The following is a 25,490-nucleotide window of genomic DNA, read 5'->3' as shown; positions in this document are numbered from 1 at the left end:
CTTAACATAACCGCGGTAAAATGGTTAATATTGACTCTCCTAGCAAAGTGTATTTTTCACCCCATGTTATATCTTTGTTTGGGGGTTGTTAGGAAGGTAGACCTCAGCGCACCACATACAGTGCAAGTGCATAGCGTTGCATAATCAACACAGAGACTGATTTTGCCCCCTTTTCATTCTGACTTATAAAATATCACTTTGCTAACATTTAACATCTTGGGGTGTGCTATGTAGCTTGAGAGATTATTGATGAGAGATGATTATATGTCAAAGATCTGGGTTATTTACCAGCTTCAAGTCACACTTGGGTTTGGAACCTTAAAATGCTGAAAGTGGAGAAGCCCGGGGGGGCGCGGCCAGCTGGGTGAGCTCACCTCCACAGTTATAGCCACATCAGAACCTGCCTTCAGTAACCTGGATCCACTTCCCTCTCAGAGTCAGCCCGTTTGCGCTGCACTTGACGTTGCCCTTCACTGTGGTTTACTTGAATAACTTTCATCAGTAATAACACATGGTTTTTAAAAATAAAGCATCTCATTACAACCAGTTAGGTGTTGTTAAGAGCTGTTTACCATAGTCTGAGGAGGAAGGGAATCAGTGAGTGAGTGTTGAGTAGATGGGGGGAAGGGGAAGAAGATTGTTTCCTTTTGGGCCTTTGTATTTCTCTTAAATTAAAATTTCCAAATATTCTAGGAGAGAAAAATTGAACCACCTAAATTTTTGTTACACTAGGTTTAAAATTTTCTTGAAGGTGCAGAGAATAGTCTGACCTAACGCCTAGCACACAGTAGGCACCCAGTCAAACGTTTGCTGAATAAAGGAACAGATTCTGCAGCTTGCTCTTGTAAGAAAAGGTTACCTTATATGGTTGGGAGTTTTTAGAAGTACCTTTTAATAGTGGAGTCCCATCATATGCTTACTTCCGCAAACTCAGCAATGTGCTGAGCCCAGAAAAAAAAGGAAAACACCAACAAAAATTGACCATTTGCCCATGGAGTGACCCCAGCTGGCGCTCAGCGTGTGCATCCTGACGTGGCCCGAGATGGAGCCGGTGCTCTGCCTTCCCCTGCATCGGGCTCGGCACGTGTGACGTCCTTTCAAATGCCCTCTGACCTCACAGGCACTGCCTGCTGCCCCTAGACCCTCCCTCTGCGTAAGATGTGGCTCCACTCGAGACGTTGCTCCCACCAGCTGATGCTCATGTGGATGGTGGGGCCCGTGAAGGTTTCTGCTCTGTGCTTCCAGTTACTTAAAAATGTATTACCATTTTCACCTTTTCTCAATAGCTTCATTTGCTCCAATAAGCTTTGCAATCAAGGCCAAAGAAAATGATCTACTTCCCCTGGAAAAAAATCGTGTTAAGCTAGATGATGACAGTGATGATGATGAAGAAAGCAAAGAAGGCCAAGAATGTTCTAGTAGCGCTACAAACACTAACCCGGCAGTTGCCCCACCCTGTGTAGTTGTTGAGGAGAAGCGGCCTCAACTTACCCAGGAGGAGCTAGAAGCAAAGCAAGGTTTGTCGATATGTTTTAAACTTCTTAAAAGAAAAGTGCATAAATATGATATTAACCTGCTAAGCAGAGCCTCCAGCCTTTGGAAATCAGGAGCGCCGGGGGCCGTGTGCTGTTCTTGCCCCTCTGAGAAGCGCTGTGGGGCGAGGGGCACAACTGCTCCTTAAGCTCGGATGCAGTGCCCGCGGCGATTTGTTTTCAGAGCATAAGCTGAGGGTGGCCGAGAAGGCTCTAATGGCAGCCTTGGGGCAAACGCTCGGCCTGTGCGCCCAGCTCGGGCTAGTGTTCCGAGCTGGGAGACGCCTCTTTGTGAGGCCGTCTCCCTGCAGGAGCATCGGACCCTTGAAGGTGCTGGGGCCCAAGCTGCTTTTCAGGCTGTGGCTCGCCTTCAGGGGTCACGGTGTGGCCACCGCTTGCCCCTGACGCATGGCTGGCAGTGTTTGTGGGGAGCATCGTGTCGTGTTCTGTCCCTCCTCCAAAATAAATTCTATTCTGCTCTCACTAAAGCAGTGAATTAACAGTTGCGTTTGCAGTTTTTATCTGTTCTAACTGGTTTTGTGAATTAATTTTTCTGTGTATACACAAACAGAGCACGCAGCATTGCTGGAAGGTAACCCTTTAACCACAGGATGCTCTGCTCTCGGGAACTAGCATTGTGCTGCTCTCCCCGGGCACACCTGTGTTCACGCATGTGTACCTAAATCTGCGTTTATTGCGTGTGAACTGAACAGTGTGTCAGATCATTTGGAATAAAACACTTTTCATGGTGTTCCTTATCTGGTAATTTGGGCACATGTTTATGAGAACCATTCCAAGGTTTTCATCATTTCAGGTTTCACTGCTGTGGAATCCCATCAACTTTCTGACTTTGATTTTGAAAGTAAAATATGAGAAGTACCAATAGTGAGCATTATAAACTAATTCTCTGAGAATTCTGTTTGCCCGATTTGTTGACCTTTCCTGAAACCTGTATCGTATTCATGTTTTAAAATAACTGCATTATATTTCATGACCCTTTTACTGCCCATGAAAATTAAGATAGCAAGATATTTATGCAGTACTGCTTGCTCTAAACATCTTTCTTTCTGTTTATTCCTTAAGCAAAGCAAAAGTTGGAGGACCGACTGGCAGCGGCTGCCAGGGAGAAGCTTGCCCAGGCGTCTAAGGAATCAAAGGAGAAGCAGCTTCAAGCAGAACGTAAAAGGAAAGCAGCTTTATTTTTACAAACCTTAAAAAATCCTCTGCCAGAAGCAGAAGTCGGGAAAGTGGAAGAAAATCCTTTCAACGTAGAGGTAAGTTAAACAAGAGTCCACGTCTGTGTTCTGGGCAAAGCGCGGTTGGTAAAAGTACCTGAGTGTGGATTCCTCTGGCCACTCAGCTCTCGAGCCTGCACGAAGGCTGTGAGCAGACCCCGCTCTTCTGCCACGTGGGATCGCGTGCTTTTCCGGGCAGACCTCGGAGATACCATGGTTTCGGTTCCAGACCATGGCAGCGAAGTACACCACACGCATGTCTTGGTTTCCCAGTGTGTATAAAAGTTATGCTTACATTATACTGTAGTCTATTAAGTGTGCAATAGCATTATGTCTGAAAAATATATACATACCTCAATTTAAAAACCCTTTATTGCTAAAAAATGCCAACCATCATCTGAGCCTTCAGCGAGTGGTAATCTTTTTGCAATAGTAACATCACTGATCATAGATCTAATAATGAAAAAGTTTGAAACATTACGAGAATTACCAAAATGTGACACAGAGACATGAAGTAAGCAAATGCTGTTGGGAAGGTGGCCCTGATAGACTTGCTCGACGCAGAGTTGCCACAAACCTTCAATTTGTAAAAAAACAAACAAACAAAAAAACACGGTATCTGTGAAGTACAATAAAATGAGGTCTGTGTACCGTGGAGCTGGGGTCAGGAAGAACCTGATGAAGACTCCCTGAAAGCACATACACACCAAGTACTGGGTGCAGCGTGAGAGACGCGGGCCTCTGGGCCCAGGCTGGGGGCCCGTGCTTCGCGGTGAGCCTCCCAGGAGCCGCGGGAGAGCTTCGCCTGCGAGGGCCGCAGCGGGCCGGGATAGGCTCGCCAGAGCACTGGTGCTCCTGCCACAGCAGCGGCCCTTGGGCTCACACTGACGGCCAGGAATCTTACTCAGGGGTCTGTGTTAATAGCAGCACTTTACTTAAAAAGAAAAGTAAGATATGGTTACCGTCGTCTTCTCTTAAAGGGGTCAGATCCTCACAACTCTTTCCTAAGCTGTAGAACCAGAGCTTAGCCCCCGGCCCATTTCCTCCCTTCAAATGGCAGTGGGGCGTGGGGCGTTGGACTGCTCAGAACACGGCCTGCCCCGCTTCTCCAGGGGTCCCCAAACGTCTTTCGCAGCTGCCTTTTTCCTGTAACGTAGAATGGGTGCTGTGCGTTTTTTACTTTAATTATGTTGACATTTCTGAGCGTCTAAGGCCGTTATTAAAAACTGATTTTTGCTGCATGTAGCCACTGGTTTATTTGTTTCTCCATGGAAAGCAGCATTCTAAGTTCAGATTTTCAGCATTCTGTTGAAGGTCGAATCAGCGTTCTCACCTCAGGAGTCAGTCTGAAATTCAAATCTGGCAGGAGACCTCAAAAATAACAGCTGGATCGGACTGGGGAGCACTAGTGCCAGCTTCCGTGAGCGCTTGTGGCCTGCGGGCTGCGCTCTGGCGGGCTGGGTGCTGTTGCCGTCCTCCTGGGCACCCGGCCACCTGCTGGAGCACCAGCCTGGCCGCCTCTGTGCTTCCCCGTGCCGCTTCCGGAGGCGGCCGCCTGGGGAGGCCACAGGCAGGCGGGCCCAGAAAAGCACCTGCAGCCATGCCCTGGCTTTGGGAGCACCTCTGCGCCAGTGCAGGCATGAAAGCACGCAGCCGCTAAGACCGCCACAGATAGAAAAGCGGGGAGAGGCAGAATACAGAACAGCTCCACGTTTATGGCTGCAGCTGTAAAAACATGCATATAGTGCGGGGGGGGGGGGGCAGGAAACTTAAGAAGGCGAGGGAGCTGCCACAATGGGAGGGGTGTGAGTGGGCTATTTTAATTTCCTTTATTGTTTTGATGTCATTTGCGCAGGGAATATAGGGCTTAATTAAAAGGTATCTGCATACATAGATACTGTAACCCATTATGTTACATGGTTGCATCTCTATTTTATAATAAAACTGTGGGGTTTTAGTTGTTGTTTTTTTTAATATCTTTATTGGAGTATAATTGCTTTACAATGGTGTGTTAGTTTCTGCTTTATAACAAAGTGAATCAGCTACACGTATACATATAACCCCATATCTCCTCCCTCTTGCGTCTCCCTCCCACCCTCCCTACCCCACCCCTCTAGGTGGTCACAAAGCACCGAGCTGATCTCCCTGTGCTATGCGGCTGCTTCCCACTAGCTATCTGTTTTACATTTGGTAGTGTATATATGTCCATGCCACTCTCTCACTTCGTCCTAGCTTATACCCTTCCCCCTCCCCGTGTCCTCAAGTCCATTTTCTATGTCTGCGTCTTTATTCCTGTCCTGCCCCTAGATTCTTCAGAATGCTTTTTTTTTTAGATTCCATATATATGTGTTAGCATACAGTATTTGTTTTTCTCTTTGTGACTTACTTCATTCTGTATGACAGACTCTAGGTCCATCCACCTCACTACAAATAACTCCATTTCGTTTCTTTTTATGGCTGAGTAATATTCCATTGTATATATGTACCACATCTTCTTTATCCATTCGTCTGTTGGTGGGCATTTAGGTTGCTTCTATGTCCTGGCTGTTGTAAATAGTGCTGCAATGAACATTGGGGTGCATGACTCTTTTTGAATTACGGTTTTCTCAGGGTATATGCCCAGGAGTGGGATTGCTGGGTCGTATGGTAGTTCTGTTTTTACTTTTTTAAGTAAGCTCCATACTGTTCTCCATAGTGGCTGTATCAATTTACATTCCCACCAACAGTGCAGGAGGGTTCCCTTTTCTCCGCACCCTCTCCAGCATTTATTGTCTGTAGATTTTTTGATGGTGGCCATTCTGACCGGTGTGAGGTGATACCTCATTGTAGTTTTCATTTGCATTTCTCTAATGATTAGTGATGTTGAGCATCCTTTCATGTGTTTGTTGGCAGTCTGTATACCTTCTTCGGAGAAATGTGTCTATTTAGGTCTTCTGCCCATTTTTGGATTGGGTTGTTTGTTTGTTTGATATTGAGCTGCATGAGCTGCTTGTACATTTTGGAGATTAATCCTTTGTAAGTTGCTTCGTTTGCAAATATTTTCTCCCATTCTGAGGGTTGTCTTTTCGTCTTTTTTATGGTTTCCTTTGCTGTGCAAAAAGCTTTTAAGTTTCATTAGGTCCCATTTGTTTATTTTTGTTTTTATTTCCATTACTCTAGGAGGTGGGTCAAAAAGGATCTTGCTGTGATGTATGTCATAGAGTGTTCTGCCTATGTTTTCCTCTAAGAGTTTTATAGTGTCTGGCCTTACATTTAGGTCTTTAATCCATTTTGAGTTTATTTTTGTGTATGGTGTCAGGAAGTGTTCTAATTTCATTCTTTTACATGTAGCTGTCCAGTTTTCCCAGCACCACTTATTGAAGAGGCTGTCTCTTCTCCATTGTATATTCTTGCCTGCTTTATCAAAGATAAAGTGACCATATGTTTGTGGGTTTATCTCTGGGCTTTCTATCCTGTTCCATTGATCTATGTTTCTGTTTTTGTGCCAGTATCATGTTGTCTTGATTACTGTAGCTTTATAGTATAGTCTGAAGTCAGGGAGCCTGATTCCTCCAGCTCCATTTTTCTTTCTCAAGATTGCTTTGGCTATTCGGAGTCTTTTGTATTTCCATACAAATAGTGAAATGTTTTGTTCTAGTTCTGTGAAAAATGCCAGTGGTAGTTTGATAGGGATTGCATTGAATCTGTAGATTGCTTTGGGCAGTATAGTCATTTTCAAAGTGTTGATTCTTCCAATCCAAGAACATGGTATATCTCTCCATCTGCTTGTATCATCTTTAATTTCTTTCATCAGTGTCTTATAGTTTTCTGCATACAGGTCTCTTGTCTCCCTAGGTAGGTTTATTCCTAGGTATTTTATTCTTTTTGTTGCCGTGGTAAATGGGAGCGTTTCCTTAATTTCTCTTTCAGATTTTTCATCACTAGTGTATAGGAATGCAGGAGATTTCTGTGCATTAATTTTGTATCCTGCTACTTTACCAAATTCATTGATTAGGTCTAGTGGTTTTCTGGTAGCATCTTTAGGATTCTCTATGTATAGTATCATGTCATCTGCAAAGAGTGACAGTTTTGCTTCTACTTTTTCAATTTGGATTCCTTTTATTTCTTTTTCTTCTCTGACTGCTGTGGCTAAAACTTCCAAAACTATGTTGAATAACAGTGGTGAGAGTGGACAACGTTGTCTTGTTCCTGATCTTAGAGGAAATGCTTTCAGTTTTTCACCACTGAGAATGATGTTGGCTGTGGGTTGGTCATACATGGCCTTTATTATGGTGAGGTAGGTTCCCTCTCTGCCTACTTTCTGGAGAGTTTTTATCATAAATGGGTGTTGAATTTTGCCAAAAGTTTTTTCTGCATCTATTGAGATGATCATATGGTTTTTATCCTTCAGTTTGTTAATATGGTGTATCACATTGATTGATTTGCATGTATTGAAGAATCCTTGCATTCCTGGGGTAAACCCCACTTGATCGTGGTGTATGATCCTTTTAATGTGCTGTTGGATTCTGTTTGCTAGTATTTTGTTGAGGATTTTTGCATCTGTGTTCATCAGTGATACTGGCCTGTAGTTTTCTTTTTTTGTGACATCTTTGTCTGGTTTTGGTATCAGAGTGATGGTGGCCACATAGAATGAGTTTGGGAGTGTTCCTTTCTATGCTATATTTTGGAAGAGTTTGAGAAGGTTAGGTGTTAGCTCTTCTGTAATGTTTGATAGAATTCACCTGTGAAGCCATCTGGTCCTGGGCTTTTGTTTGTTGGAAGATTTTTTTTTTTTTTTAAATAATGGTTTAAGTTGTTTAATTTATTTTTATTTTATTTTATTTTTTTTTTATATTTTATTTTTGGCTGTGTTGGGTCTTCGTTTCTGTGCGAGGGCTTTCTCCAGTTGCGGCGAGCGGGGTCCACTCTTCATCGCGGTGCACAGGCCTCTCACTATCGCGGCCTCTCTTGTTGCGGAGCACAGGCTCCAGACGCGCAGGCTCAGTAGTTGTGGCTCACGGGCCAGTTGCTCCGTGGCATGTGGGATCTTCCCAGACCAGGGCTCGAACCCGTGTCCCCTGCATTGGCAGGCAGACTCTCAACCACTGCGCCACCAGGGAAGCCCTGTTGGAAGATTTTTAATCACAGTTTCAATTTCAGTGCTTGTGATTGGTCTGTTTATATTTTCTATTTCTTCCTGGTTCAGTGTCAGAAGGTTGTGCTTCTCTAAGAATGTGTCCATTTCTTCCAGGTTGTGCATTTTATTGGCATATAGTTAGTTGCTTGTAGTAATCTCTCATGATCCTTTGTATTTCTGCAATGTCAGTTGTTACTTCTCCTTTTTCATTTCTAATTCTATTGATTTGAGTCTTCTCCCTTTTTTTCTTCATGAGTCTTGCTAATGGTTTATCAATTTTGTTTATCTTCTCAGAGAACCAGCTTTTAGTTTTATTGATCTTTGCTGTTGTTTCCCTCATTTCTTTTTCATTTATTTCTGATCTGATCTTTATGATTTCTTTCCTTCTGCTAACTTTGGGGGTTTTTTGTTCTTCTTTCTCTAACTGTGGTAGGTGTAAGGTTAGGTTGTTTATTTGAGATGTTTCTTGCTTCTTGAGGTAGGATTGTATTGCTATAAACTTCCCTCTTAGAACTGCTACATCCCATAGGTTTTGGGTCGTCGTGTTTTCATTGTCATTTGTTTCTAGGTATTTTTTGATTTCCTCTTTGATTTCTTCAGTGATCTCTTGGTTATTAAGTAGTGTATTGTTTAGCCTCCATGTATTTGTATTTTTTACAGATTTTTTTCTTGTAATTGATATCTAGCCTCATAGCGTTGTGATCGGAAAAGATATGTGATACAATTTCAGTTTTCTTAAATTTACCAAGGCTTGATTTGTGACCCAAGATATGATCTATCCTGGAGAATGTTCCATGAGCACTTGAGAAGAAAGTATATTCTGTTGTTTTTGGATGGAATATCCTATAAATATCAATTAAGTCCGTCTTCTTTAATGTATCATTTAAAGCTTGTGTTTCCTTATTTATTTTCATTTTGGATGATCTGTCCATTGGTGAAAGTGGGGTGTTAAAGTCCACTACTATGATTGTGTTACTGTCAACGTCCCCTTTTATGGCTGTTAGCATTTGCCTTATGTATTGAGGTGCTCCTATGTTGGGTGCATAAATATTTACAATTATCATATCTTCTTCTTGTCCCTTGAGTATTACGTAGTGTCCTTCTTTGTCTCTTGTAATAGTCTTTATTTTAAAGTCTATTTTTACTGATATGAGAATTGCTACTCCAGCTTTCTCTTAATTTCCATTTGCATGGAATATCTTTTTCCATCCCCTCACTTTCAGTCTGTATGTGTCCCTAGGTCTGAAGTGGGTCTCTTGTAGACAGCATATATACGGGTCTTGTTTTTGTATCCATTCAGCCAGTCTGTGTCTTTTGGTTGGAGCATTTAATCCATTTACATTTAAGGTAATTATCGATATGTATGTTCCTATTACCATTTTCTTAATTGTTTTGGGTTTGTTATTGTAGGTCTTTTTCTTCTCTTGTGTTTTCTGCAAGGAGAAGTTCCTTTAGCATTTGTTGTAAAGCTGGTTTGGTGGTGCTGAATTCTCTTAGCTTTTGCTTGTCTGTAAAGGTTTTAATTTCTCCATCAAATCTGAATGAGATCCTTGCTGGGTAATCTTGGTTGTAGGTTTTTCCCTTCCATCACTTTAAATATGTCCTGCCACTCCCTTCTGGCTTGCAGAGTTTCTTCTGAAAGATCAGCTGTTAACCTTATGGGGATTCCCTTGTGTGTTATTTGTTGCTTTTCCCTTGCTGCTTTCAATATTTTTTCTTTGTATTTAATTTTTGACAGTTTGATTAATATGTGTCTTGGCATGTTTCTCCTTGGATTTATCACATATGGGACTCTCTGCACTTCCTGGACTTGATTGACTATTTCCTTTCCCATATTAGGGAAGTTTTCAACTATAATCTCTTCAAATATTTTCTCAGTCCCTTTCTTTTTCTCTTCTTCGTCTGGGACGCCGATAATTCGAATTTTGGTGCGTTTAATGTTGTCCCAGAGGTCTCTTGAGACTGTCCTCAATTCTTTTCATTCCTTTTTTCTTTATTCTGCTCTGCAGTAGTTATTTGCACTATTTTATCTTCCAGGTCACTTATCTGTTCTTCTGCTTCAGTTATTCTGCTATTGATTCCTTCTAGAGAATTTTTAATTTCATTTATTGTGTTGTTCATCATTGTTTGTTTGCTCTTTAGTTCTTCTAGGTCCTTGTTAAATGTTTCTTGTATTTTCTCCATTCTATTTCCAAGATTTTGGATCATCTTTACTATCATTACTCTGAATTATTTTTCAGGTAGACTGCCTATTTCCTCTTCATTTGTTTGGTCTGGTGGGTTTTTACCTTGCTCCTTCATCTGCTGCGTGTTTCTCTGTCTTGTCATTTTGCTTAACTTACTGTGTTTGGGGTCTCCTTTTCTCAGGCTGCAGGTTCGTAGTTCCTGTTGTTTTTGGTGTCTGACCCAAGTGGCTAAGGTTGCTTCAGTGGGTTGTGTAGGCTTCCTGGTGGAGGGGACTGGTGCCTGTGTTCTGCTGGATGAGTCTGGATCTTGTGTTTCTGGTGGGCAGGACCACGTCAGGTGCTGTGTTTTGGGGTGTCTGTGAACTTATTATGATTTTAGGCAGCCTCTCTGCTAATGGGTGGGGTTGTGCTCCTGTCTTGCTAGTTATTTGGCATGGGGCGTCCAGCACTGCAGCTTGCTGGTCGTTGAGTGGAGCTGGGTCTTAGCGTTGAGATGGAGATCTCTGGGAGAGCTCTCGCTGATTGATATTACGTGGGGCTGGGAGGTCTCTGGTGGACCAATGTCCTGAATTCGGCTCTCCCACCTCAGAGGCTCAGGCCTGACACTAGGCTGGAGCACCAAGACCCTGTCAGCCACACGGCTCAGAAGAAAAGGGAGGGGATAAAAAGAAAGAAAATAAATAAAATTTAAAAGTTATTAAAATTTTTTTAAAATTTAATATTATTAAAATAAAAAAATTAAAAAGTAATTAAAAAAAAGAGAGCAACCAAACCAATAACCAAATCCACCAATGATAGCAAGCGCTAAAAGCTATGCTAAGATAAACATAAAAATCAGAAACTAGTAAGTCACATACAGCAAACCCCAAGTCTACAGTTGCTCCCAAAGTCCACCTCCTCAGTTTGGGATGATTCGTTGTCTATTCAGGTATTCCACAGATGCAGGCACATCACGTTGACTGTGGAGCTTTAATCCGCTGCTCCTGAGGCTGCTGGGAGAGATTTCCCTTTCTCTTCTTTGTTCGCACAGCTCCCGGGGTTCAGCTTTGGATCTGGCCCCGCCTCTGCATGTAGGTCGCCTGAGGACGTCTGTTCTTCGCTCAGACAGGACGGGGTTAAAGCAGCAGCTGATTCGGGGACTCTGGCTCACTCAGGCCGGGGGAGGGAGGGGTATGGAATGTGGGACGTGACGTTGCAGCAGCCAGCAGCCTGAGGCGCCGTGTGATCTCCCGGGGAAGTTGTCCCTGGATCATGGGACCCTGGCGGTGGCGGGCTGCACCGGCTCCCGGGAGGGGAGGTGTGGACGGTGACCTGGGCTCGCACACAGGCTTCTTGGTGGCTACAGCCGCAGTCTTAGCATCTCATGCCCATCTCTGGGGTCCGCGCTGATGGTCGCGGCTTGTGCCCGTCTCTGGAGCTCATGTAGGCGGTGCTCTGAATCCCCTCTCCTGGCGCACCCTGAAACAATGGTCTCTTGCCTCTTCGGCAGGTCCAGACTTTTCCCCGGACTCCCTCCCAGCTAGCTGTGGTGCGCTAGCCCCCTTCAGGCTGTGTTCACGCGGCCAACCCCAGTCCTCTCCCTGGGATCTGACCTCCGAAGCCCGAGCCTCAGCTCCCACCCCCACCCGCCCTGGCGGGGGAGCAGACAAGCCTCTCGGGCTGGTGAGTGCTGCTCGGCACCGATCCTCCGTGCGGGAATCTCTCCGTTTTGCTCTCTGCACCCCTGCGCTCTCCTCCGTGGCTCCGAAGCTTCCCCCCACCCCGCCCACCCCCTGTCTCCGCCAGTGAAGGGGCTTCCTAGCATGTGGAAACTTTTCCTCCTTCACAGCTCCCTCCCACTGGTGCAGGTCCCGTCCCTATTCTTTGTCTCTGTTTTTCCTTTTTTCTTTTGCCCTACCCAGGTACGTGGGGAGTTTCTTGCCTTTTGGGAAGTCTGAGGTCTTCTGCCAGCATTCAGTAGGTGTTCTGTAGGAGTTGTTCCACATGTAGATGTATTTTTGATGTATTTGTGGGGAGGAAGGTGATCTCCACGTCTTACTCCTCCGCCATCTTGAAGGTCCTCTGATGGTGATGTCTTTAATTGCCTTGAAACAAAAATACTTGAATTAAATTGGGAACTGTCATAAATGAGATTCACACTTGAAAATATTTTCAGCCTAAAGCAGCTTCTGGAGACAGGTGACCCTGAGTTTGTTGACTGTTCTGTGTGCACTTGACTCTCAGATGCTGGCACATCTGACCTCACTGCCCAGGTATAATTTTAGTGTGTATGTGGCAGGGGGATTACTTGAAGTTTGATGGGGTCGGCCCATTGGGAATAGGTGGCACCCCAGCTCCGTCTGAGCAGACACATGTAGGGCTGAACAGGGACACTGTTCACAAGGCCTGGCTCAAAACCTGGCAGGGTTTTGCTGTCATCTTGCAGCTCATCTGCCTTAGAGGCACTTTCTGTTTTCACTTTGCTTTCTACAAAAGCAGTGTATCCAGTGATTTTGAAAGTTCAAATGCTAGAGAGAGGTATAAAATGAAGAGTAAAAGTCTTTTCCTTCTTTTGCTTTAATTCCTGTGGAAGTATCTGTTTTTAATTCATTTTTTATTGTGTAGAATATACATGCAATTTATCATTTTAACCCTTTTTAAGCATATAATTCAGTAGCATTAAGTACATTCATGTAGTTGTGCAACCGTCCCCACCATCCCTCTCGAGGACTTTTTCATCTTCCCAAACTGAAACTGTCCCCATTAAACGCCAGCTCCCCACTCCCCTCTCCAAGCCCCTGGCACCCATCATCCTATTTATCTAGGTATAGATTTTAAATATTACAATAATAGGACTGTGCCCTATCCATTATTCTGGTATCTCGATTTTTTTCACTTCTGCTAGGAATCTTTCCATATCAATGTCAGAGTAGTGCCTGGTGTGTAATAGACACTTGGTAACCGTTTACAGGATGAGTGACTATCAGTCCTTTCATACATCAGTCCTGAAATCAAGCACCACCTGCATGTGCCATACTTGTGCTGGTGGAAATGCAAGCCGCTCCTGGGGTTTTACTGTTACAGCAGTGCTACTTTAAGCCTTGTGCACTCACTGAGGTGAGTATATCCACAGGATAAATCCCTGACCGTGGAATTGATTTTTAAATTTCAGATTTAAAATTTTTTAAATTTATTTTACTGCTAAATTAGCACCTAGAACGATTATAGCAGATTTGGGGGGTTTTGTTTTCGTTTCGTTTTTCTCTGCGGTGTGTGAATGTAACTGTCTGCACGCCCGCCGTCACTGGCTGCCATCCACCTTAATTCTGTGAGTCTGATAGATGGGAAAGATGGTATCTGTTTGGTTTCACCTACATATTTTAATTATAGGTGATACTGAGTAACTTTTCACGGGTTTTGTGGCCTTTTTATTCCCCTGCTGTGAACCCCTTCCATAGCCTTTACTTTTCTCCTGGCTGGCTGGCTTTTCTCTCCTGTTTTGTGTTAGCTCTGTATCACCAAAGTTACCAACAGTTTCCTTTTTGTCTTTTAATCTGCCCCACTGGGAATTTATTTCATTCTGGGGAGCATATAGCTAGACAAAACACAACCCACTAAATCACACGTCTTTTTGCACTAGTTCAAGGGCCCCTTTATTATACACTCAATCCCAGCTGTACCTGCTCCGTTAGTGCGTGCTTGTCTGTTCGGTTCCATCGATCTCTTAGGAGAGGTGATTTTTACATGCTCAGGTATAACTTTTAATGATGCCTTGGAGTGTGTTTATTGATGTGGACAGATACTAGTATGTTACATTTTTAAGCAGTATATAAAATATTTAAAACACTATTCATCAGTAGTACTTAGGAATCTGTGTATATACCATCTCATTTTTGGTGTGTATTTGCTTGTGTGTGCTCTTAATTCAAAACAAAGAGAAATCAGAAGTCTTGAATTGAATCCCTGTTGAATCATGCCATCATTTACGTGGTAACAACAGACTTCAGGACATTGTTTAGATAACAGTAATTTTTGCAAGTTAATGATCCTGCCAAGTTTACAGGTCCAACAAGAGTTTGAAAAGGAAAGGGGAACAAAAATCAGCCCACGTTTGTTGAGCCTGTGTGATAATCCAGGGCGCTTTGGGGTGTGAATCAGAAGCCTGTTTCTTACCCCGTGACCGGTCGCGTTCGTGTGGTTGGCACCTGCCCGTGGACATTTCCACCAGGTCAGCCCTGCGGGGCACAGAGCAGCTCTGAGCAAGAGGGTGAGGGCCCCAGGCCCCCAGGACAGCAGAGGTGGCACAGGGCGGGGTCTGTAGAGTGCTTGGGGACTGGGCGGGGTCTTGGGGAACCACGGTCATTTGGAGAGGTGACGGGGGCGAGGGCACTCCGGGGCAAAGACCCACAAGCTGCGGAGGCGGGTGAAGCCTGCGCGGGCAGCAGTGATTGGCCCCCCCCGCACTGCAGGGTCTGTGGAGGAGGGGCAGATCCAGCACGGCGATGGGGGCAGGTCTGGGAGAGGCTGAACCGCTGCAGTACGTTTCCACGGAAGACCATGGATACGGCGGCAACAGCACTCTGAGCGGGCACAGCTGATTAGAGGGCCGGAGAGGGTGCCAGCAGAGTGGAAAAGGCGGAGTCATCTGGAAAGAGGCCTCAGCAGTCAGATCTGGGCGATTGCCCTGCCTGGGAGGTCGAGTCGGGAGACTCGGGCTTGACGTGCACGGGTAGACATTTGCAAATGCAGTTTTAGAGGATGCGTTTCAAAGTCTGATTTCAAACGTATAAAAAATCTTGAGTTCGTTGTGTAATTATCCCATTTCGTGGTTAATGTAGTGTTACTTCAGAAATAAGATTTTATTTTAAAATGTATGTTAGTCTGCTTTAGAGCAATTTATTTTCCCACAGCAGGAAATAACAGTTGCTAGTTTGTGTGCTAATTTGTTGACAAATACTTCATTGTGATCAAAGACTGATCAATATTGTTTCCCACTGTTACCAAAATAAGGGACGCAAGTTTTTAAATACTCTTTTTTTTTTAAATTTACTTATTTATTTTTGGCTGCGTTGGGTCTTCGTTGCTGCACACGGGCTTTCTCTAGTTGTGGCAAGCGGGGGCTGCTCTTCATTGTGGTGCGTGGGCTTCTAATTGCGATGGCTTCTCTTGTTGCGGAACACGGGCTCTAGGCGCGTGGGATTCAGTAGCTGTGGCTCGTGGGCTCAGTAGTTGTGGCTCAGGGGCTCTGGAGCGCAGGCTCAGTAGTTGTGGCGCACCGGCTTAGTTGCTCCGCGGCACGTGGGATCTTCCCGGACCAGGGCTCAAACCCGTGTCCCCTGCATTGGCAGGCGGATTCCTAACCACTGCGCCACCAGGGAAGCCCTTAAATACTCTTATAAATGACTGATCTTTCTAAAGTTCCTTCCTGATTTTGCCAGTCATGACTCAAACCAACCTGTGTGTTCTCCTCCCCCATGAGGATCTGTGCTTTGATCATTTTTGCTGGAGTATTAACATTCCATCCCCAAAAGGCCGCTTGGCTTGTCGGACACTGGTTGCCGCACGGCTCTGTTGCTGTGTCCCCCGCGGGCATCACAGGCAGCTAGCTCCTCACGGGTCGCCCTGTGCAGAGCCTCAGCCAGGCGCCTTCAGAAACCAGACAAGGGAGGTGTGGGGCTGCAGCGAGGGTGCTGACCCGGCAGTGACTTGGTCTTGGGGTTTCGTATAACTTAGGGTACAAATTAGCAGGGCCGTTGGCCCCTTCAGGATGTGCACCGTGCAGTACGGTGGCACCAGCCACACGTGGCAATTTCGGCTTCACTCCATTAAAGTTCAGGACTCACGTCCTTGATCACACTGGCCACGTCTCCAGCGCGCCGTAGCCGCACACGGCTGGTGGCTAACTGCAGTGGGTGGTAATGCAGAAACCACGTTTCCGTCAGTGCAGCCAGGTCTAGATTACAGAGCTAGCTGGGTATTTAAATCTCTTTTTTCCAGTAGTTGGAAAGCCTGGATTGCTGCATCAGTCAGGGCCCTGATTACACCTGCTAGAAAACCACCCGACTGCCCCCAAATGACTTAAGCAAGTCCAGGGACTAGTCGGGTTCACCTTCTGAGCTGTGAGGGCGGCGCAGCCTGCTTGGGGCTCGCGTATGTCTCGAGGGTTCGTCTGCAGGCTCGGCCCCCCGGGCGGGCTGAGCTCCGCAGCTCTGCTCCCTCCGGCCCCTGTCTCAGCGGCTCACTCCGCAGCCCCGCCCCGCTCAGCCGGCCGAGGTCCTGGCCTTGAACCTGCTGACCTGGGCCGGCCTCGGGTCGTGTGCTTCTCCCTCAGCGTAGCACGGTGGCCGGGGAGAGCAGAGTGTCTGGTCTGCCTTCCGCTTCAGCTGGAGATCTTCATCCGGAATTCACGCGCTGAGAGCGCAGAGAGGGCCACTGGCCGCACCGGCGGTGCTTTTGCAAGTAGGGGAGAGGGTGCCGGGCTGCAGAGGGAGCAGGTGGCCACTGCGCTTTTCTCAGCAGCCCGAGTGATGTTTTCCTGAAATAGTTCTGCGGCTCATGTCGCTAACATCCACGAACCACTCCCTCTGTGTTGTTGAGTCCGTGCCCCCGGCGCCCGCTGTGCACCCAGGAACGCCTTGGGTGTAGTTGGAGAGGCCAGAACACACGCCTGTCCTGACGTGTCCCAGGCGCTGGCCGCTCCCCGAGACTGGACGTGACGGAAGCCGTGCCTCTGAGCAGCCCTGTAGGCCCGGGCAGACCAGGCCCTTCGGCTTGCGTTTGGGTAGAGCTCCTGCATCCAGCCGTCCTGTCTGGCAGTGCGGGCGGCCTGGGAGTCTCTTCAGCCTCACCCTGCGTGAGGGGCGTGACCCGCGCCTGCTTCCCCCTGGTGCGGTCATGGTCACGGTCACGAGAGCCGCCGCCCTGCGTGGTGGGACGCATCATGGGGTTGCCTGGTTTCAGAAGTGGAGCCGTGTTGGGGAGAGCGTACATCTCAGGACCCCGAGACGTGCTGGCACAGACGGCCTGCCCCTGGGGTCACCATTGTTGGGGGGCTGCCCCGGGGCGTGTGGGCTTGGTTATCCTTTTTTTTTTCTTATTCTCAAGTCTTAACTGCCGGGTTTTTTAATATCCTCTTAATACTTTTAGGCTGAAAAAAACAGTGAGGTCGTCACAATGCATCTTCTTAATTCAGCGCAGCCAAGGCCCCCGCCCCTCAGTTGCTGATTTTCACTTTAATGGTGAAGGGTAATCAGTCATTTTATTGGAATAAATAGACCCCATGACTTAATGACGAGTTATATTTTGAATATATTGATTCACTTATTCCCTTGCCTCGAAATGAAGTACTAAACTATAACCACAGTGGTGAAATAAGTATTCCTAATGACGGGCGTTAGTTAGGATGAAGGCAAAAGAAGCAGTAATAAAGTTCAGAGGTACAAATTCTCAGGTTGGCAATAACGTATAAATAGGAATTCATCTCCTGAGCTGCCACTCACCCTCTCCTGTTGTCCTGGACTGGCCACGTGCAGTGCCTCGCCCACCTGGTTCGTATCCTTGGCAGGCGTCCGTCACGGGGGGGCGTGTTTCCCCATCGCTCCCCCGTTCAGTGCAGCGCTAGTCATCACTCGTGAGCGCCGTGGTTCTGTCCTCATGTGCAGGCAAGGGAGGACCCTGAGGGAGAAGGACAGCCATCCTGTGTTTCTCCTCACTCAACAAACCACTTACATAAAGGATGGGAACCATGTCTCAGTTCTCCTAAAGTAGACTCTCTGCTTCCCGGGGGAAATCTCCGCAGCAGCCCTGACCGCCCTGGGGCTCCTGGGGCCGTGACCACTAACTCCCCATTGCCGGAGGCCTCGTGCATGCCGGCATGGAAGTGCTCACTGGCGGCTCTTACCCCCAGTTCCGTCTCCTTGTTCGTGCAATGTATATTCCTAATTTAGAGCCCACAGTTACCGGGATTTTTTAAATGCACTAAAAGTGGTTCTTCCAGCCGTGCGGCAGCGGGTTCTCTACTAGGCAGCGTGGCTGGCGGCACAGCCAGCGTCTCCCTTCCCCCAGCCTGTAAAGTTAGAAAGCGCACCACGTTTTATTTATTTTCGTCTTAACATATCATTTTGTATATATGTTTATGGAGTGCCAGAGCGGGAGTTAGGTGTCCTTAGAAGTAAAAGTTCATTTCTACATGTTAGAATTGTTTAACAACAACCAATTATTTTAAAATGTAACCTGAAAAATATTATTGCACTGAAAGAATTTGAAGCGAGAAAGACCTTTTTGATAGGAAGAACTGTCTCACGGTGAAGCGGCTTCCCTGGAGGCAGTTTAGGCAGAACCGTAAAAGTGACCTGGGCAGCGCCGACAGGGAGGAGGCGAGTGAAGCCCAGCCAGGAACGCCAGGCCGCCCGTGCGCCCCCCATTCTGCGGTGGCCCCGGCTGCAAAGGGTACCTCGGCGGGAACAAACTGCTCTGGGAACAGGGCGTACGGTTCTTGAGCGATTCTGGGCCCTGCTGCCTGTCGGCTCACAGGGAAGGGAAGGTGTGAGAGACGGTGTTGCGAGTGTAAAGGATGGGCAGGCAGAGAGAGCACTGCCCTCGGGCCGCAGCCCTGACCCCTAACCCAGGGTGGCATCCTCGTCCGGCCGCGGGAGCACCGCCCCTGGGCCTCTCAGAGCCAGGGCAAGAAGCGCAGCTTGAGAAGAACCATTTGCACCAAGTGTCGTTTTCCCTCATCCTGTTGGCCTTGTCCAGGTGGACCTGCGGAGAAGAGAGGGGAGGCCGGTCCTGCTGGAGCCCAGCGCCCGCCAGCAGCCAGCACCCACGCGGCCCGCGAGACGGGGCCGGGCCGCAGCCCCTGCCTGGGATTGTTTTCCGTAAACCTTACAGCTCACTCCTCCGAGGCACAAAATGATACATTGCAGATTCCTTGGTGTATCTCTGCGTGTGGTATTTACTGGCTGTAGTTAAAATTCACGTAAAACGCATTGAGGAAATGACCTTTCTCAGGACAAGGGGAAGGGCTGCCAGTGGGTGGCCACAGATGCAAATATAAAATACTGGTGCTGGTTTGTTGGAGTTCTGCGTTTGTTGGGGTTTTTCTTTTTTTCTTTTTTTTTCGTAAATTCATTTTTTCATCTTACAGTGTGATGTGGACAAATGTTAATGTCAATAAAAATAGGATTACCACATCATTTTTTAAAGTTGAGTACTAATTCACTGCTTGGATGGACCATAGCGAACCAGGAGTACCCTTTTGATGGTCATTCAGGCGGTTTCTAGTTGTTGATCATCACAGAGTGCGATGTGGTCCTTAGGTGCGCGTCTCCAACACTTAGGTGGCTGTGTCTGTAGAATAAAGTCCTAGAAATGGGAGTGCTCCGGATGCCACCGCGCTGAGGGTGGGGGCTCCTTGATGTGTGTGCTGGTGCCCCCCTGTGAGAGTTTAACAGGCAGCGTGCTGAAGGTCTGCGCACTCCTCTGTGTGTCTGTCATGCTTGGGTAGAGAGGTTTTTAAGGGCGACGGATAACTTACTAAGTGCGCTGCCGTGGTATGGTGCATTCGCATGTGTGGAGCACAGCTGACTTGCACTGATGGGGTTATCTTGTTTGTGATTCTCATTAGTGGCTTTATTTTTTTCTTTCAGTTTTACTGAGATATAATTGTGTCAACGGAAAAAAAGTGTACAACGTGAGAGTTGTGAGTTAAGTTTTATTTGGGGCAACATGAGGATGATAGCCCAGGAGACAGCCTCTCAGGAGCTCTGAGGAACTGCTCCGCAGAGGTTGGGGGCCGGGGGTCAGCACACATGTGACTTTGGTGAAGGGATGCGTGCAGTATAGCACACATCTTGGCAGAAGGTGGCCGCTGGTCACGAGGAGCAGATGTCACCACTCGTGATGTTAGTGCTTTTCTAGGCATGAGGAGGTGCGAGAAGTTAGGCCCATAAAATCTTCTGAAACTGTCTATCTGAAGGCCTGCTCTGCCACTTTTTCCCAGAGCACAGAGGGCTTCCTTCCTGATCTCCACCCTGAACTCCTTTCAGTGTGTGTCAAAGGTCAGCGGCGGCAGTAGCCAGTGACTTCATCCTTGTAGAGCAGATGGCGAGTGACCGTTTTCTGGTTAGCAGTTGACACACAGCGTTGTGTGTTCAAGGTACACAGCATGACCTCACTTACATATAAAACAAAATAACTACCGCAGTACGTTAGTAGGAGTTAGGAGTTCACATCCATCACCTCATACAAGTACAAAGAAAGAAGGAAAGAAGTGTATTTTCCTTGTGACAAAGAGTTTTTTAAAAATCAAAGAGGAACCTCTTTTGGTTCAGGCAGAGCAGAGATTCATAAAAACGCAATACTAGAGGAATCTCCTTTTCGGTGGAAAGTCACAATTATTTACGAAAGAGCAAGCGGGGCTCTTTTCCTAACACGGTGCCCTTCGTGCCGCGTTCCTTTCGTCAAATCCAGCTGCCACCGCCCAGCAGGCTTGGGAGGGAACCCTGCACGGGAAGGCTCGGCCAGGAGAGGTGGGCATTCAGCTCTTGACTTCGAAGGAGCCATCATTCTCCCTAAGATGCCAGGGCAGTATTTTTAGCGCCACAGAGGGAGGCGTGGTCCGCTCTAAGAGGTGTTGGTTTGTTATTGGTGAGAGGGCCCCAAAGTCGGAAGCTTATAAACACACATTTTTAAATGTCGCATTTTCCCTGTTAACATCCAGACGTTTGCTTCTGTTCCCAGGAAGCCAGTACTGTGTCCTGCCCTCTACTGGCCGGAGGCAGACCTCTGCCCACTTTAGACATTAAGCCACCGGAAGGGCGCTCAAGCAAAAACAAAGACCCGCCGAGAGAAGAAGAGAGAGAGAGGAAAAAGAAAAAGCACAAAAAACGGTCTCGAACAAGATCACGCTCTCCCAAGTACCATTCGTCATCCAAGTCCAGGTCTAGATCCCACTCGAAAGCAAAGCATTGCCTTCCCAGTGCCTATCGGACAGCACGGCGCTCGAGGTGGGTGTGCGTCTGGTGTGGGTGCAGACCCCCGCACCTGCTCACCAGCAGAGCTGGGCGGGGCCTCCCTAGCCCGGCCCCCCGTCAACACAGACCCACACACCTGCGTGTGTTGATGAGATGCACCCTGCCAACCCAAATAAGATCTTTTCAAAATATTTTTTTAACCTGACTTTCTAAGGTTCATCAGCTACTGCCAGGTTTTTTAAAAATAGTGGTGTTTACGTTTTAACAGGTCTTAGAAGCAAGCCTAGCATATCGGCTGAAATGTGTGGAAGATTCACAGGTTGGGGGTCTTTTGCTTGGTGTGAACGAGTAGGCTTTCCCAGGCTAACTCCTTGTGAATGTGCAGATGGCGAAGCAGCAGGAATTTGTACCTTGGCTGTGTTCAGCTTCCCTGGCACAGCACCTACAAGCGCACATAAAGGAGGGAGCACAGTGGCACACGTCTGTTTTCTCGATTAATTTGCTTCTCCAAACCTCTCACCCACAGTCACTGTTCGACCAAAAACCACCTTTACAAGGAGCCAGCTTTTGAGGAAGCAGCTTAACATTTCAGGCAACAGAAGTAATAAACATGAAAACCTGTAAGGATCACAGAATTTGCTGCTTAGTAAAGCAGGTATTTTTCTTTTTTTTAAAGCACCTGGCTTGCAGGAGGTTCAGGAAAGCAAATTTTTAATTTTAAAACTTACCTCATGCCTTCTGATTTATTACTGAATGTTGACTGGACTTATCTCAGTTTCTCTTTAGCACAGCACTTGTACTGATCTAGTTCTTCTTCTACACCTGGTGTTAGTTCTTTCCTTTCCATGGGAAAAATGCAGGTGCCCTATACTTTTTATTTTTTATGTTTAAAAAAAAAGTGTACTTGTATACACATCTGCCTGTCTTGAATATATCCTAGAACAACATGCTTTCCCTATTTTTACCCAGACCAGACCTTAAAGGCTTGACAAGTATTTACACTTGTCTACAGTGAAATTAGAATAAATTTGATCTTTGGCTCTCTGCATTTCTTTTTAATAAATTTATTTATTTATTTATTTATTTTTGGCTGCATTGGTCTTTGTTGCTGCACGCGGGCTTTCTCTAGTTGTGGTGAGCGGGGGCTACTCTTCGTTGAGGTGTGCGGGCTTCTCATTGCTGTAGCTTCTCTTGCTGTGGAGCACGGGCTCTAGGCACACGGGCTTCAGCAGTTGTGGCGCGCAGGCTTCAGTAGTTGTGGCTCACAGGCTTTAGAGCGCAGGCTCAGTAGTTGTGGCGCAAGGGCTTAGTTGCTCCGCGGCATGTGGGATCTTCCCGGACCGGGTCTCAAACCCATGTCCCCTGCATTGGCAGGCGGATTCTTAACCACTGCGCCACCAGGGAAGTCCTGCCCTCTGCGTTTTTGCTAGTTCTTTAGAAGTTCCATCACTCCTCCCTCTCTCTCTCTCTCTCTCTCTCTCTCTCTCTCTCTCTCTCTCTCTCTCTCACACACACACACAGACACACACACAGAGCTTGTTGTTGTTTAATTAAATGAACAAGTTTGCTGACATATTTTCAATTTTTGAAAGTCCCCAGAAATTTGTATGTATATATCAAAACTTTTTAAAGTTTCTTATTTGAAAAAATTTCTTATAACATTATATAGTGGAAATAAATAAATAGGCCTGTACAAGCCCTCTGAGTAATAACATACCCAGTAAAATTCTTCCTAGTTATCCTTTATTCCAGGGCTCAAAGAGAAGAGAGTATAATTCATTCATAAACCTCCATCTGGGGGATTGGTAACTCTCAGGGTTCCTTAGATTGTTTCCTAGTGTAAGAAATGAGTTGGTTTTCATGGTGAGTGCTCAGCACATACAGTAGATGCTGGTGTCTAGTACTGAAGTGAGCCTGTCTGGTCAGATGTGATGGCCACAGACCTTTCCCACAGGTTGGTCTGTTCAGAACTGGAAGTGTTCATGAAACACTGGAATTTTAACTTTCTAGGATTTATGTGACATTTATTGACTGTCTATATGTAATAGAGTAAGTCATTTTGTATATTATTTTAATACATTTAAAATATTTTTTAATTTTAGAATAGATTTACATATTTTATATGCAAGTATATTTTATATTGTTTTCATATATTCGGTGCTGAGAACTGCAAGAAGCAAAATCCTAATCCTTAGTTTGTAATTTTCAGTTAAAAGAAAAAGTTAAGTTCAAAAAATTTTTAGTGTGAGTTCTGTGATGGCAAACCACCAATTATAGCTTAATTTGACCTATAGTTAAAATATTTTATGTGTAAAAAGAGCTGAGTATTTTCATAACTCTCAAACTTTTTTTTTAATCTCAATAGTATCTGTGTGATACTTTTAGTTAATTTGAGTTAAATCAGCTGACTTAAGTTCACTAAATAAGTCAGATCTTTGATGTTTGATGTTGCAGTTTAGATAAAATATCAAGGCAGAGCACAACTTTATTATAACATTTTTTAAAAATAATATTATAAAACCAAACCTTCCGAGTATTTGTCCAGGAGCGTTTGCCTTGAAAGCTTCCATGTGGCGGTGCTGCTTCTTGAAATCAGAGCACCGCTGAGCTCAGGGCCCGGAGGCCGCTTGCAGGGCTCTGACTGGAGGTACGGAGGAGAGACCAGCTGTCTCGTGGTGGGTCTCCGGGCCCTGCGGACATAAGTCAGATAAGTCACCTTCACCAGGTAGAATCCTGCCTCAGCTCTTATTTCTGAGAAGAGTGACTTTTATTTGAAAATACTGCATTTTTTCTTAAGCTGGTTACAGACCTGCTTTCTTAATCCAGGCTCACACTAATAATTTCTAGGGATCCAACTGGATTTATAAAATAAACAGTTATAAAATGAGAGAGGTTGGTATTCTTGGTGATATGAATTGTTTGAAGTATAAAAAAAAGAAATTTAAATTTTAACCAAAATATTGAAGTTGCTAATGATACTGTCATAATTTTCTCTTTAACTATCTGTCTTTTCAGATAGACTAACCCATAACAGACATAATGTCTGCATAGGATATATGAGACTTGTTTCTTGGGCCTGACACAACTTAATCAATTGTTTTAAAAAGACTACCGCCAGCTCCAAGTAAAATGACTTTTGTTAATATTTCTTTCTACCTGTTGTAGGATATTACAGTTGAAATATATTTTCTCTTGTATATTAAATTACTGAAATCCTATATAAAATGTAGAAAGTTAAGATTAAAAAGCTTTTATGTCGTAAGTAATTTTTATGTTAATATGTTAATGCTCGTATGGTTGAAGTCCCATTTATCAAATATGTCTTAAATTATAGATGACTCTGGCTCTCCAAAGGTGAATTCGTCATAGAAAAATCTTTAGTTTTGGAAATCAGTCTTTTGCTTCTCAGAAAGCATAGTGATTACCGAAAGACAGTATTCGGTGTCTTTTAAATCAACATTGATTAAAGTATAAGACTTCTTTCTCTGTTGTTTTCTACTTTTATATCACATTAGGTTTTATACCTTAATGGGATGAAGATGTACTCATGCAATTCACTGCCTAAAATTAAAATCCACTTGTAACAGTGTAGGTATTTTAAAACAAAGCTCAATGAGACTGAAGCTTGAAATTCAGCTTATTTGTAAAGCTTTTGATGAGATTGCCTGCGGCATCGTGTCGTTGGTTAGTTGGTGGGGGGTTGGTCTCGCTCGTTCTGAGGTTGGGGGGATTCTGGGTGGAACTCTGCAGCCCCGCGGTGCGAGGTGCTCTGTGTGGAGGAGGGTCAGGGCCCCCCGTGTCGCTTCCAGAAGTCAGGCTCCCTCGGGGCTTTCACTCGGGGAAGGGTCTGGGATCTGGGGGTTAATGTGTCTTTTGCAAGTGCTATATTTAATGTTCAAAAAGAACTCAGGCGGGCAAAATTGGGGTCGTATTTTAGTTTGAAATTTGTAATTCCTTACGTTTTCCCCCTGATAACTGCGTAGCAAACTGGTGAGGGTGATTGGTTTAATCTCCTGATCCTGGCCCCTAGAGGAGGGTGGGGTGCTTGGCGTTCCCCCAAGGCGCCAGTTCACGTGCTGGTTTCCAGGAAGTGAATCGTAACCCCAGGCAGAGCCCGGCCACCGTGTTGGTGACCGCGCTGGGGAGAGACGCTGCCCACGCAGGAGGGGAGGAAGGGTTTGCAGGTGAAGTCGGGTCCACAGTTCAAGCTTGAGAAGAACTAAAACCTGGGAGCCTCTTGCTTGTTGAGCCTGGTTGGTACCAGATCCTTGCTGCCGGGTCCCCAGCGCTGCTTGTTCAGTTCCGTGAGGACGTGTGAGTAGTAAAGTAACAGGAATGGAGGAAGTGGGTTCCTGAAATGGTTAAACGCTGGTGGAAAGAAGCTACTTATAAATATCACTGTCATTCAGATGAGAAGTTTCCTTATGACTCTCTTTGAAAGCAAACCATTATGATCATTTAAGAAAAAA

At 45.8% G+C, this 25,490-nt stretch overlaps 1 protein-coding gene across 5 annotated transcripts in view; it reads left to right on the top strand.

Annotated features, from left to right (window-relative positions):
• The window catches only part of SFSWAP (splicing factor SWAP), an 89,520-nt gene that overhangs the window by 50,296 nt on the left and 13,734 nt on the right, over positions 1-25,490 (top strand). For all 5 annotated transcript variants that reach the window (XR_009497381.1, XM_059895575.1, XM_059895574.1 and 2 more), the window contains 3 exons: positions 1,287-1,517; positions 2,616-2,806; positions 20,789-21,054. Coding sequence is in view for 4 of the 5 variants with exons in the window: in XM_059895575.1 (XP_059751558.1) it covers positions 1,287-1,517; positions 2,616-2,806; positions 20,789-21,054 (688 nt within the window). In the remaining variant the exon portion in view is untranslated. The remainder of the gene's footprint in view (positions 1-1,286; positions 1,518-2,615; positions 2,807-20,788; positions 21,055-25,490) is intronic.

This window comes from Balaenoptera ricei, chromosome 14 (assembly GCF_028023285.1).
Source record: "Balaenoptera ricei isolate mBalRic1 chromosome 14, mBalRic1.hap2, whole genome shotgun sequence".
NCBI lineage: Eukaryota > Metazoa > Chordata > Mammalia > Artiodactyla > Balaenopteridae > Balaenoptera > Balaenoptera ricei.
Note: the sequence above shows the minus strand (reverse complement) of the source record. Positions and strands in the feature narration are given on the sequence as shown.